A 14,936-nucleotide genomic window follows, 5' to 3' on the forward strand; every position below is an offset into this window, starting at 1 on the left:
ATCAACATACTAATGAGAGCTCCGGAGTCCATTCCAGCAGTACTATAGCATGTGCTAAATCAGGGCGCTCCATCTGTTCTGAAACTACAACTCCCAGAACCCTCCTTTCACGTCTATGAAAATTACAAGAACAGCCGAACAAGTGTGCATGCTGGGAGTTGTAGTTTTACAGCAGCTGGAGTGCTGAAAGTTGCACAAATGCTTGCGGGAGGTGACAGATTCCCTTTAAAGGACATCTGTCAGCAGATTTGTCCCTATGACAATGGCTGACCTGTTACATGTGCACTTGGCAGCTGAAGGCGTCTGTGTTGGCCCCATGTTCATATGTGCCCGCATTGCTGAGAAAAATGAAGTTTTATTATAAGCAAATGAGCCTCTAGGAGCAACGGGGGCGTTACCATTACACCTAGAGGCTCAGCTCTCTCTGCAGCTTCCGCGCTCTCTGCACTGTCAATCAAAGTGCAGAGAGCGCGGAAGCTGCAGAGAGAGCAGAGCCTCTAAGTGTAGCGGCAACGCCCGTGTTGCTCCTAGAGGCTCATTTGCTTATAATAAAACTTCATTTTTCTCAGCAATGCGGGCACATAGGAACATGAAAAAAAACATTAATAAGGAAGGTGCAAACAAACAAGTCTGACTAAACCCTCAAACTGGTGTTAAAATTGAGAATTTAGCCAATATATCCTTATATGAAGGACATATCTGTGCCCGGGCACCGCGCCAAGGTATCTCAAGTAGCTCGGGACCTAACGCTAAGCTACCTGTGCCGTATGGGCAATACCAGGAGCCAGTGGGCGAATTGTTCTCAGCAATGCGGGCACATATGAACATGGGACCAACACAGATGCCTTCAGCTGCCAAGTGCACATGTAACAGATCAGCCAGTGTCATAGGTACAAATCTGCTGACAGATGCCCTTGAAGACATTTACAGCGTATCCTGTGGTTATACCATGGATGTTGGGAGTACTAATACCTCCATAATATGGCGTGCGACAGAGCCAGACCTAGTAAATCCCTCCCTAGGAATTGGGAGCCATACAGAGATACAGCAGAGCCCCCTGGTGTTCTGTGGGCGCCATGTCACAGTCAGAATGGTGATACACTAGCGCGCAGGAAGACACTAGGGCGGGCATGGACAACCCGCGGCTCTCCAGCTGTTGTAAAACTACAACTCCCACCATGCCCTGCCGTAGGCCGATAGCTGTAGGCAGTCTGGGCATGCTGGGAATTGTAGTTTTGCAACAGCTGGAGGGCCTCAGGTTGTCCATCCCTGCACTAGGGCATGTTCACACCACACATTTTTCTGTAGCACCTTGAACTTCTGCCACAGATTTGCAGTTGTAAATCTTTGGGATCCAAATGTGGATTTCGCCCCCGATATCAGGGGCTAAAACGCGTGCGACTGCCGGGATGTGGTTTGGGCACAGAATCCACACTGAAACCGCACCAAGAATTGAGCGGGCGCTTTTTGTTTCTGTGCCGTATGATCTGCTTTACCATGAACAGATTTTGGGGCGTAATGCAAAAGCTTCCCCTTAAAGGGGTTGTCCGGAATACATTTTTTTTAACCATTTGGTGACACCTCTGGGCTGTGACATCCCCCTGACAGAACCTGTCCATGGGGGTCTGAATGAGACAAGAACTTGAAGGACTCAGGAATTTCCAGGTGATTTTTCTATTTTGGGGGGAGGTCGTTCCCATGATGAGGTTACCTCACCTCTCCTCCTGTACATAAGTCACAATCCACTGCCCCCCCCCCCCCCCAACCATTAACTCTTTCATGCCTCCCCGTTTCGCAGAGTAACAGGCACAGCGGTCCGCAGTCCGGGTCACTGTCTCTTTAAGAGGCGCTTCCTGTCTGGGGGGGGGGGGGGGCAGGCAGTCAGGAGCGGTCACATGACCCGAGTCTTGTGACTGGCCGCACACAGTACAGCACCGAGCAGCACATTGAGAGGGAGCAGGCGGCGGTGTCTTCTTCTCAAGTAACAGCATGGATAGCAAGCCGCTCCTGCCGGACCAACCACCCGCCTACAGTCCGGCCGTGACCGGGGGCTGTGAGTACGGGCAGCCGCCACAGAACTACGGGACCATCCCGGGAGCGCCACAGACCGCAGCCCAGAGCGTCTACCAACCTCCACCTTACCCCTACCCCACGGGCACCGGTGGGTATTCTCATAGCAGCTGCCACCCTGGTATCTAATCTATATTTCTATCTAATCTATATATTAGCAGAACCCCTGAGAGACTGTACTCCACCACTAGGTGGCATACCTATATAGAAAGGATAGGGATCTCATGACACAATATCATGTCTATCATAGTATATATCATTGTACACATAGGTGTCTTGAGGGGGTTCGGACAATGTACATGACCCCCACCATGCAGACACATAGGTTGGCGATTTATCTTTCCGTGCTGGTCTTGATACCCCCCGCGCCGCCGGAGGGTGCACCTATGATGTGGCACAGGCCTCCTCATATATTAGGCTTCTCCTCCTGCAGTCCGTGCGCCACTTTTCAGGCACAAGGGAGATGACAAACACCCCCCCCTATAGAGCGGACCTGTCAGCATTACATATACAAGCGCCGTGTAGCGGGAGTTTCTATAAACTTGTCGTCGTTTACGGTCGCACACGGTGGATTTTCCGACTGGGTTTGCAGGCATCAGTCTGCAGCATATTACAGCAAAGTGGGTGACCTTTTACCCAATCTCGTCGACTCGCTGTGGGATTATTCACTCGGGACGTATACTGGTTCGGAAAATCCGCCGCGACCTGTGGACGTGACGCAGACTTTTGCCTCTGCCTCATAAAGCGTGAAATCTGCAGCTTAAACTGACACCTAAAATAAAACCCGTACCACTGGTGACATTCATGCGTGGATTGCGGTAAGGATATTTTCTGCCGTGTGAGTCGGAGAAATTTAAAAAAAATCTCAACCGCTTCAAGTGAATAAGACAAAAGCTGTAATTACACCGCTACACGGAGACGCTGTGCAGGTAGACGATGAAGAGGACGCAGCACTCGCACCAGCACCGCAACCCCTTCAAACAGCTGATCGGCGAGGGTGCCGGGAGTAAGACCTCACTAATGGGATATTGGCGACCTATCCTGAGGACCGGAATGGGTTCGGTGTCTGACTCTTCCTGCTGCACTGGAATCAAGATATGTCGATGGGGGGGCAAGGGAGCAGGACACCACTGCTTCCTGTGATTGGCTGCAGCGGTCACATGTCCCCCAGTCAAGGCTCATTTGCATATATTAAAACCTAATTTTTCTCAGCAATGCGGGCGCATATGAACATGGGACCAACACAGATGTCTTCGGCTGCCAAGCGCACATGTAACAGATCAGCCAGTGTCATAGGCACAATTCTGCTGACAGATGCCCTTTAAGATATTTACATCGTATCCTGTGGTTATACCATGGATGTTGGGAGTGCTAATACCTCCATAATATGGCTTCCGACAGAGCCAGACCTAGTACATCCCTCCCTAGGAAATGGGAGCCATACAGAGGTACAGCAGAGCCCCCTGGTGTTCAGTGAGCGCCATGTTACAGTCAGAATGGTGATACACTAGCGCGCAGGAAGACACTAGGGCGCGTTCACACCATGCATTATTCTGTAGCCCCCCTTTGACTTGGATTAACAGATGTAAATCTTTGGGAATCTGTATGTGGATTTCGGCCCAATTTGTTGGTGGGGTAAAAACGCGTGCGGCTGCCCAGATGTGGATTTGACACAGAATCCACAAGGAAACCAGCACCAAAGAAGTAACGGCTACTTTTTGTTTCTCCACTGTATGATCTGCTTTACCACTGACAGCTACGGGATATATGGCCGGCACTAGGCAAGTATGATCTCCACCGTGAGTCTGCCTAATTCTTGGATAACCCCCTTAAAGGCTATGTACACCTTTTTTATTATTGCATTGTACCTATTTTGGGCTAACAATAATTTTTTCAGTTGGTGCTCTAATAAAAACATGGAATATTTTTTTCTGTACATGATGCTCTAGAAGCAGCCTCCGGATTTTCTCTCTCTTCCGTCAGTTGGGGAGCTGACGGGCTCCTTATCTCTGCTCTCTGACATTATAAACCATCATTATAGTTCAGTCCTTATCTTACTGATAAGAATGTGGCTATAAGTGTTTATGTCCTCTCAGTAATCTAGAGATGAGGTTTATTAGATGAAAGTACTAATCGCACAGCTAGAAAAACAGTTAACCCTTTTTTTTTTTTTTTCTTTTTTTTTAATAAAGGCCAATTGAAATTATAATTTTTAGCCAAAAATAAGTAAAATGCAATCATAAACAAAAATTGCCTCCGATGGTGTACATAGCCATTAAAGTAACTTAAAAAAAAGGGGGGGAGGGGGATACTTCTCTGCTCCAGTCCTCTCTGTGACGTACATGGGATTGAGCCAGTTTTATTTTGTTTTTTGTTTTTTTTACCACTTCCCATTTATAAAAATAAATGAACTTGGACAACCCTTGTAAAGCAAACATCCCCATCCACAGGATAGGTGAAAACCATCTGATCGGCAGCAGCCTGATCCTGGGCCCCCAATGATCACAAGTACACGGGGGTGGGGAGTGCCCCCCGTTTGCATAGGGCGGCAGACGCACATACTCCATCCAATTCTATGGGACTGCCGGCAGCTCCATAGAACCGAATGGAGTGGCAGCGCACACGCGTGAGTGTCGATTCGTTCACACGAGAAGTTTCTGATCCACGGAGGTCTCCCCACTGATGGGGACAACCCCTTTAACTGGAGCATGACCATACAGTAGTCAGTGTCAGGGAAGTTATACCGAGGTGGACCGTTGCTCCTATACAGACGTCTTTTAGTATGTGATACATGATATAATATTTGCTAATAAAAAAAAAGAGGAATTAGTACTTCCTTAAATTGTAATGTAATATATAACATCCAGCCGTCTGAGGCTTCAAGGTTTTTAGAGGATGTTCTCATTTGGTTTGAAAGTAGAATAGTATCACCTTTGTGGTATTGTAGAATAACTCTACTGACGGGGGGGGACAGGTGACTCTGATGCCCGGGACCGTGGAAGTGCGCATAGGCTGGTGCTTTTTCCTATAGTGTGCAAGCATGACCACCACTGACGGATTGCAGGGTGGTCACAACTATAGAAACGAGCAGTGTATAATGTGATGGAAAAATGAATCCAGTCAGTGAAGAAGGCAATATGGACAATACATTAGTAAGTGGCTTGTATGAACTTCATCTACATGATAAGGGTCCATCAACACATCCATGTGTGTTTTGCGAACCGCACATCGCCGGCACTAATAGAATATGCCTATTCTTGTCCGCAATTGCAGACAAGAATAGGGCATGTTCAATTTTTTTCGGGAACGGAAATGCAAACCCGGAAGTGCGGGTCCGCATTTCTGGATCCGGGCCGCACATCGTTTGGCCCCATAGAAATAAATGGGTCTGCAATTCCGTTCTGCAAAATGCGGAACAGAATTTGCGGACGTGTGAATGGACCCTAAAGGCCACTTGCTGAAGAGTTGCTGAGACAACCCCCATTAAGCCGGATCCAGGTGGCAGCGTGCAAGGATGGCATTTCATGGACCGACTGCGGCTCGTCCGGACAGTAGACCTGCGCTCGGGCTGGAGCTCACAGCGTCCTAGATCACTATGAGGCAGAGTTTACATCAGACGAGCCGTGGTAAGTGGCCATCGCATGGTCCGCACACGGGCGTCTGACACCAGGCTTAGTATAGTAAATGACCACGTGGTTTCCAGAACTGACCGAAACTAATGGAGCACAGCGCTGTCAAAGACGACTATTCACATTTCTGTGGGAAATTCCATAATATCTGACAGTAAAAATAGCGCATTACGCGGCACTATTCTTCTCGCCAACATGACAACCCAGTGGACCGATTATATGTCCGTGTAGTCCGTCATAGGATGGGTCCAGCACCCCCTTATTTTCATTTTTCTGCTCCTAGACCTTGCCTTGAGACCACTGAAGGGGCAGGGCACTTTCTTAGGGGCCTTGGTTTCTGAACGCACCCCCTTGGTTGTACTATTACCCTCCATCATGTTAGATAACACCAGGTGTTATCTTCCTTAACACCTTTGACGTTTGCTCGTGTTTTTCTTTTACAGTATTATGTTACGCCATGTGAACTCTGGTTGTCACATGCTTGTGGTTATCGGGAGGCAGGCCGCTGATGATGCACGGCTCCTGATCTCCAGCTAATCTACACGAATTGTAGAATATCTCAATGTTTAGAGTTAAAGGGTTTTTCCAAGATGTTAATACTGATGACCTATCCCCTGGATAGGTCATCAGTATCTGATCGGTGGGGGTCCGACACCTGGGACCCCCACATATCAGCTGTTTGAGAAGGTATCGGTGCTCAGTAGTGCCACGGCGTTTACCAGCCTTTTCTAGACCAAGTGACGACACGTTCATTGGTCACGTGGCCTAGGCGCAGTTCAGCCCCATAGAAGTGAATGGGGCTGAGCGTAATACCAAGAACAGCCACTATACCATGTACTGCGCTGTGCTTGAGGAGCACAGAGAAGGACCCATCACTCACAAGAGCACTGGTGCCTTCTCAAACGGCTGATCGGCGGGGGTCCCAGGTGTTCGACCCCCACCGATCGGATACTGATGAACTGTCCTGAAGATGATCAGTTGTAAGACGAGGTCAATGCCCTGGTATGATCACTTGCCGTACCCACATGAATTATTAGAATCAACCCAACAGAACCAGTACCCCTCTCCAGCACATATGGCAGGTTACGTAAAGGTTCTGGACACCTTTTGAGGGCAACTAATATCATCACCTTCTACCCATTTTAGACTAAAAATAATTTTTTAAATGGTCTTTATTAAAAGCGTTCATCCGGTTTTTCGTGTACAGCTTTCGCAGGCTCTCTGCTTCACTGTGACAGCTCGATCTGTAGCCCTTAGTTCTCAACTCCTGACAGCTCCCAGACACTCGTTTAAACTAAGGTCTTATTAGACTGAGAAGAATTTAGCTATAGTGAGTGTTTATGAGCTGTCAGGAAAGTACAGATCGAGCCATCAGTGCGGCACCCTGACAGATTCATTGAGAAGAGGGAAGCAGTAGTCTGCGAATGCACTGAAACTGAAAGCTTGAAAGGGAAAACTGTTGCAAATATATACCGTAACGAAAAAACTTGCCTTCAAGGGTATCCATAACCTTTAAAGGGGTATACCCATCTTAGCCAATTATGTGGTGCTGCATTGTTTTCATAGCTCCCATTCACTTCTATGGGAGATCTCTTGAGCGTAGTTGGTGTCTGATGTGATTTGCCAGATTTGGTGATTTTATGTTCTGTTCCTGTGACGAAGCAGGACCATGGAAATCACTAGCGTAGGTGTGAACAGAGCCTTAGCTGTCTGAGCGTCAAGCGTATTGAAATGTAAGCATTTAACTCGCGTCTTTGAGGAAGCCAATGGGTAACAGCGAGACCTAGTGGAGAATGCTTATGTCACCAGTCTTGCAATCTACCGCTACCCGTGTGTTTGATAACTTCTGGGTGTCATGATACAGTTTTTTATATCCCTGGGTGCTGATACTATTACATTTCCTATTTAATCATGTGCTATTATTTCCTTAAGGTTTGGGAGCAGAGATGTCTGTCTGTGTCTCTCTAACCCAATTCAGACACATAATCTGTATACCTGGGCAGTGTGAGGATTTGAGAAACACATTAGGGTCCATTCACACGTCCATAGTGTATTTCGGATCCGCAATACACCCGGCCGGCACCCCAATAGAACTGCCTATTCTTGTTCGCAATTGCAGACAAGAATAGGACATGTTCTATTTATTTTTTATTTTTTTTCCAGAGCCGCGGACCAGATAATCGGGGGCGCGCTCCGGAAATGCGGATGCAGACAGCACACTGTGTGCTGTCCGCATCCTTTCCTGCCCCATAGACAAAGAATGGGTCCGCACCCGTTCCGCAGAATTAAAAACGGATGCCATCCCATTCTACAGACGTGTGAATGGACCCTTGTAGGGTTTCCGTTGCATGTCTGTGGCTGGACTTCGGATCTGTATGAGAAATCCTTGACTCATCGGATGCAACCTACAGAACAGGTGTAAGCCTATGAATCTCTATGATCCCCATACATATCTGGGGTGGGAGAAATGGGGGTTAAAGGGGTTGTCCTGTCCTTGGGGCCGATCTGTTGTGTGAAGGGGCTTGAGCGGGCAATGCCGCTCTTCATTGCCAGGCGCAGCGCCCCACCTTGTGTGGTGGCTGTGTGTGGTACTACTACTAGTGTCCCTTTAACTTGAATGGGACAGAGCAGTTGTAATTGCCCTACACTGACTCTACAAGCGAGGTGAAGAGGAAGCGGTGAGTGCTGCAACCCCTTCAGCTGATTGTCGGGGTTACCCGGATTTGGATCCCCACCGATCTGATACTGATGACCTGTCCTGAAGATAGGTCATCAACATTACACCACTGCACAACCCCTTTAAATATAGGACTTGAAAAAGGCAGAAAAAATGCATGTTAAAAATGTAACAAAATAAAAAGGTATGCAGACTTGCGCTTTCCAGAAAAGAAGAAAGCGCGCCTCTAATGCCGCCAGTTAGAAGATAGCTATTCTATTAGTCAGTGTTTTCACTTGAGACATAATTAAGGATTAGAGCCAAGCCAGCGCCTCATCTGCAGACAGCTGTTTTGAGGTGACTCCCGTCACAGAGAACTGGTTTAACTGGGTGAGAGGCCTAGGTCAGGATCCAGGGGATGCTATTTCTTCTTGTGGAGAGCGCCCAGTATACCAGGCTCGGTACAGGTTTGGCTACAGTCCTATGTTATGTCTCCTTTTGTGTACTAGGCTGTCTCCAAAATGAGAAATAGTACCCACAGATCCCGAGACTGTCCCTAATCCTAGCAGAGAAGTATTTGTGCGTGCCTGGCCGCTCTCCATTCATGTTAGATGTATGGAAGTTGCATTTAATGTTCAATCTCTGTATGACGAAGTGCCCCCTAATCCGTTCTCCCTGAGATTTTGAGAGGTTGGCCGTCGGCCGATCATAATGTAATATTATATCTGATAATCTGACATTAATTGATATTTCATTTTGTTAATTTTCAGGATATATTGCACCGCCTCACACTACCTACCCCAGCACTTACACTATTATCCAACAGCCAGCAGCAACCACTTCTGTGGTAGTGGTCGGAGGGTGCCCAGCGTGCAGGTAACAGTACAGTTATTTGGTATCGATCATGGCAAATCATCTCCCTGTGTCTCTGTCGTTTATTCATGGTGTGTGCTTTGGCCTCTTCCTGTGGCGTCGTGTCCATAGGTCACTTGGCCTTTCCATTCATGTGAATGGAAGGAAGCTCCAGTACCAAGCACAGCCACTATACAATGTACAGCGCTGGACTCGGTCTACTATGAAGAGCTCACCTGAGCACCACAGGCCCTTTCAAATAGCTGATCGATGAGGGTGCTAGGAGGTGGATCCCAACCAATCTGATATTAAAGAGGTTGTCCTATCTTGGACATTGGGGTCATATCGCTAGGATGTGCCTCCAGTGTGTAATAGGTGCCAGGTCCCACCTCTAGGACATGCAAACAGAGCCTCCAAAGTGCAAGAAGACGCACTGCGCATATGCGTCCGCCCTCCATTCATTTCTGTGCAACTGCCGCTCGGCAATTTTCGGGAGACCCATTGAAATGAATGGGAAGTGCACCGCACAAGTGCCGCTACTGCTCCATTCTCTTCTATTAGGCTTGCGGAAATAGCAGAGCCAGCGCTCACCTGTTTTCGTTGGTCCCATAGAAATGAATGGAGGGTAGACGCGCATGCGTGGTGCGCCCTCCTGCACTTTGCAGGCTCCGCTAGCCCTACAAGGCATTGTAACTTGTGTAACAGTGACTTCTGGGTGGCACACTCCCGGGTGAAGGGCTTTTTAAGGTATTCAATAATTGATGCCCTAGCCCGATCTGTTATTAAAGGGGTTGTCCCATCTTGGACTTTGGGGTCATATCACTAGGATATACCCTCAATGTCTCTGGGACCGGCACCTATCCTTAGACCAGAGCCTGCAAAGTGCAGTAGGACCAACGAAAAACAGGTGAGCGCTGGCTAGGTGCGGGTCCCAGACATTGGGGATATAGCCTAACGATATGTCCCCAATGTCCAAGATGGGACAACCCTTTAAAGGGGTTGTCCGAGTTATTTTTGTATTCTTTCTATGTTTCTAACTTGGCAAATGTAACAGCTTTCCAATTAACTCTAACTTTATCTCCAGTGGCTGGTTTCCCAGATTTCACTGAGGTCACATGACCTGTGATGTCAGCTTCTCTCCCTGCTCTGATAAGGTTTGTGCACAAGCCTGAGAGATCTGTACACCAAGACCTCATTGTGCTGGCCACGCCCCCCTGCACTGCAGGCTGCTGCTTATTGCTCTCTCCCAGGATTCTTAACCCCTTCAGCTGCACAGACTCGGGGCTGAAGTGTTTACTGTGTAGCTGCAGGCAGTAAGGAGACACATGCTGGGCACAGATGCTGATAGAGAAGTTCTGCAGAGCATTGCAGGTAGGGGGAAGATCCTGTGTGCATCAGCAGTGTTATTGTACAGCTGAGACTTGTTGTCCTACACATACAACATGCTGCAGAGTCTCCCAGCAGGCAGACATGTCACTCAGGGCAGCACTTGTATTCACTCCCTTTGCAGAGCAGGGGGAGGGGCAGAGATTGTTTTTATTGCAGGTAAACAAAGGGCCAGAAGAAAACCAGGGAAATGAGGAAATAGATTTTTTTTTTTTGCCTAAAACTTGCTTAGCTCCGTTATATATCGCTGACCATCAGATTTACAGTACTAGATATTTTTTTTCCATAACTCGGACACCCCCTTTAATCTAGGGCTGTGATGGCTAACCTCTGGCACTCCAGCTGTGGTAAAACTACAACTCCCAAGATGCATACTTGCTTGCCTGTTCTCAGAACTCCATAGAAATGAATGAAGCATGCTGGGAGTCGTAGTTTCACCACCGCTGGAGTGCCGGAGGTTAGCCATCACTGATAGGGCATCAATATTCAATGCCTGAAAAAGCCCTTTGCCGGGAGTGTGCCCCCAGGAAGTCACTGATGCACCAGGTACAATGTCTTGCTAGCTCAGCTGAATGTAATGCTACCTTTCACTTGGCGATCTGTCTCTTGATTCTGGAGAATCCATATTCAAATGAGCAGTTAAGTGCACTGAGGGTGGGACCAAGTCATTCAGTGCATCCTTGCTCCTCCCTGTCCTTGACTGGCATGGACCCATAAGATGACTGTGCAGGGACCTGGCCCTGTCAATGAAGGAGGGGCCGGCAGTCATATGTTGGAGGATTTTTGTAATCCGTGTGGTCATCAGTTACTGCATCACCCATCGTCCTTTGCAGTCACTTGTGCGCAGTTATCTGCTGTTTCTCAATTGTTCCTGAAGTCTTGCCCGCTAAGTGCTTGAGTTAAAGTACTCACTGTAAGTACTCCCTGTCCAAATAAAAAAAAGAACTGCACAAAGCTTCATATCTCCATGGATGAAGGGAGGAAACATGTCCCAGCTTTCATAATACTTCCATGACTGCCCTGCTACCTGAGGTCTCCCCAATGGAGAAAACAACCATAGGTTGGCCGAAGATGCACATGAATACGAAAAAGATAAGCGGCTATCTGCTACTTCTGGAGCCACTTATCACTCTGGGGACGTAAACTCAGGCATTTTAAAGTCCAGTCCTCTGTTTCATCTGAGTAGGGGTCTGATCCTTCCCATTTCTGTAAGAAGGCACAAATTGTATTACTGAGAGGAGATTTTATAATAATCCCACATCCGATCATAGTGTCCCATGGATCCAGCATGCATGGTCCGACCTCCGTGTCTACTCAGATATGCATAGTGACCCTATATACAGCATGTTAACCCAATCACAGCATGACTGCTCCTCCTATAGCTACACTCATCCACTTGTATATACCACTTATTGCACACCCATGCACCCGGCTAAAATAAATAAGGTCAGGTTATGGTCATATGATGCATTGTGAGCTGATGAGGAAGAGGTCAGTGTGTTCCTGATTTTTAATCATGTGTATGAAACGCACAAGCTGCTCTGTGTGCTATCTGGGGGAAAAGGTATAATTATGGATAAAATCAACTATATTTACATATATAAGCTGTATACACTTCATTTTATCTATAACTAGACATTTACCGTATATATTGTTTTGCAGGTTCCGTGCGAAAATCTGCAACAACGTAAAATACTGTACTGAATGCAGCCTACCATCCCAGGTAGCTCATGGCACCACCTGGTGGTTGCCCAGTGCATTGCAGTTATATTTCTACAGGGCTACGTTCACACTGGCGTGATTGTTTTCCGGTATTGAGATCCGGCACAGGATCTCGATACCGGGAATAAAACGTTTCCGTTTAGACCTCATGCATTCTGAATGGAAAGAGATCCGTTTAGGAGGTATTCCATTTTGTGACCGGTCACAAAACCGCTGCAAGCCACGGTTTACCGGTCCCAAAACTGCTGCAAGCCACGGTTTTGTGTCCGGTCATAAAAACGTTTTGATTTCACACAACCGCATCCTGATGTGCAAAATCAAAACGGATCCGTTTAATTCCGGTATTGAGATCCTCTGCCGGGTCTCAAAACCGGAATTAACAACGCAAGTGTGAAAGTAGCCTCCGATGAGCTGACGCTGTGCCATCTCTCCACTTGGAGCAACATTGCGCAGCAGTGTTAGGTTATTACTAAAGGACCCTACATAAATAATTGTCATGTCAGCTGAACTTGACGACAACCTAATGGGGGTCATTTATCAAATACCTGTGTTTTGATACCTCCTGCGCCACCCGGAGAACGCTCTTAATTTATCATCAGGCACAGGCCTCGTCATAAATTAGATGCATGCGTCTAGATTGAAATTTACTCTATTCCCTGACTGGAGCAGCTTTCAGGAAACTGGTGTAAATAAAGGTGACTGTGCTGTGGCTGATGGCCTAACTCGCGCTCCGCCACTCCCCAGGTTAAATGGCGGAATAAAAACGCTGCATGCACCTAAACGTAGGCGTATAGGTATTTAAAAAGTTGCAAAAAGGGGCCATGCAGCTTTTTTACTCCAAAAACTGGCATGATGAATGTGAACAGGGAGCTCCTGACCCAGACAAATTATTATTAATTTATTTTTTGGCCAGGAGAAAAGCCGCCACCAGAAGTGTCTGACAGCAGCTTTCCCTCCCTATAGAACTGTATGTGTATCGGGGAGTCGGAGAGAGAGCTGTCGCCCAACAATCATTCTGCCTATGGCTATTGAATGTGTATGTCCACATGTTGCTGGATAACATGACACTGGCTAAGGCTATGTTCTTGGCTGGGATGGCGGTAGTCTCTATCCTACACATAATGCTCACTGGAATCCACTTCTGTCTTCTCTCCAAGAGACTGTCCCCGGCAGTCTCTGATTGGGCAGACTTTATCCTAAAATTTTCCCTGTAGTAATGCATAATATTCTATGGTGTGGACTTTAGGGACCTGGACTACCTCCTAGAAGTACACGGTAAATGTAATGGAAATCCAGCCTACTTCCAAACACCTGATCCATGCCCAGCTATGTACTTCCGGTACTTTCCCCCCCAGTAAAACCTCAGTCACACGTCAGTGTTTGGTCAGTGATTTCTATCATTGATTGTGAGCCAAAACCAGGACTGGAGCCTCCACAGACATAAGGGAAAGATCTGTACCTGTGTTTCAAGCCACACCTGGTTTTGACTCAATCACTGACCGGACACTAACATGTGAATGAGGCATAAGTATAAGGTTATGGTGACAATGGTTGCAGGGTCTCGGCGAGTCACAAATGGGACCCCTGAATTGCAAAAAATCTAGCAGAGTTGGATTTTTTTTATTTGCAATTGCAGCACACATGCGACCCTATTCATTTCTATGGGATCCATGCACTTAATGTACTTCCACCTGATAGTCATAAAACCTTTATTTTCTATCGCCTTACGTTGTGCTTTATGTTTTGTATTGCCTCAGGGTCGGAGTTTTGGAGGATTCCTTCACCTGCCTGGGGATTTTCTGCGCCATCTTCTTTTTCCCGATTGGAATCCTGTTCTGTCTCGCTTTGAGGCAACGAAGATGTCCCAACTGCGGAGCCACATTTGGTTAAGAGGAGCAAAAGAGACACCACTTTCTATATCATCCCCCTTTGAAATCCCTTACCAATGCACAATCCTTTTCTTTAATTGAATAGCAGCATCATCATTATACGTGGGTGGTGATACGGTCTATCCGTTCTGCATAGGGTGGGAGGGGAAAGCTCTGTGCCATAGAGACACGTGGAAGTGTGAGGCTTCCACATACCAGTGCCTTTAGAGACTGTACCAAGATCCCGGCTCTGCCCTGTGCTCCTGTCATATGAAGACAAGTCCCCGTCACTTGTGTTCACCTATTTGTATATATGTTAGTCAGACAAACTTCAATCTGTAAGATGTCTTTGGAAGAAAAAAAAAATATTTTATAGTAAAACAAAGCAGCACTGTGATAATTCTAACGATTGTCATCATTAAAATGAACAAATGATCTATTACTCCATTGTACCAGTACGTCTGTGTGGGTTATATGAAATTCAGAGTTTATTAAAGACAGGGTGAGGAATGGCATGGCTGGTGACAGGGGTCCTGTTCATGGGTCAGAATCAGAATTTTTTGTGTGTTTTAAGCAGGTTTTGCACTTTTTTTTTTTTTTTGCCCTGGTGTGGCATTCGACTTTTTCTTTTTTTTTTTTTCCTCCATAGATTTTATTTTTCTTTTTTTCCCTATAGAGAAAAGAATAGGGTGTTACTAAAACGACACCCCAAAACTGCTTGTAAAAAAAAAATAAGTTATGGTGTCATTTACA

The 14,936-nt window shown here is 46.9% G+C and overlaps 1 protein-coding gene across 1 annotated transcript; it reads left to right on the top strand.

Moving 5' to 3' along the window:
- Positions 1 to 1,908: 1,908 nt before the first annotated feature.
- On the top strand, positions 1,909 to 14,625 carry BRI3 (brain protein I3). Its single transcript, XM_040441832.1, has 3 exons — positions 1,909 to 2,161; positions 9,126 to 9,231; positions 14,073 to 14,625. The coding sequence occupies exons 1-3, from the start codon at positions 1,990 to 1,992 to the stop codon at positions 14,203 to 14,205; spliced, it is 411 nt and encodes a 136-aa protein (XP_040297766.1). The 5' UTR covers positions 1,909 to 1,989; the 3' UTR covers positions 14,206 to 14,625.
- The last annotated feature ends 311 nt before the right edge of the window (positions 14,626 to 14,936 follow it).

Source organism: Bufo bufo, chromosome 7 (assembly GCF_905171765.1).
Source record: "Bufo bufo chromosome 7, aBufBuf1.1, whole genome shotgun sequence".
Classification (NCBI taxonomy): Eukaryota; Metazoa; Chordata; class Amphibia; order Anura; family Bufonidae; genus Bufo; species Bufo bufo.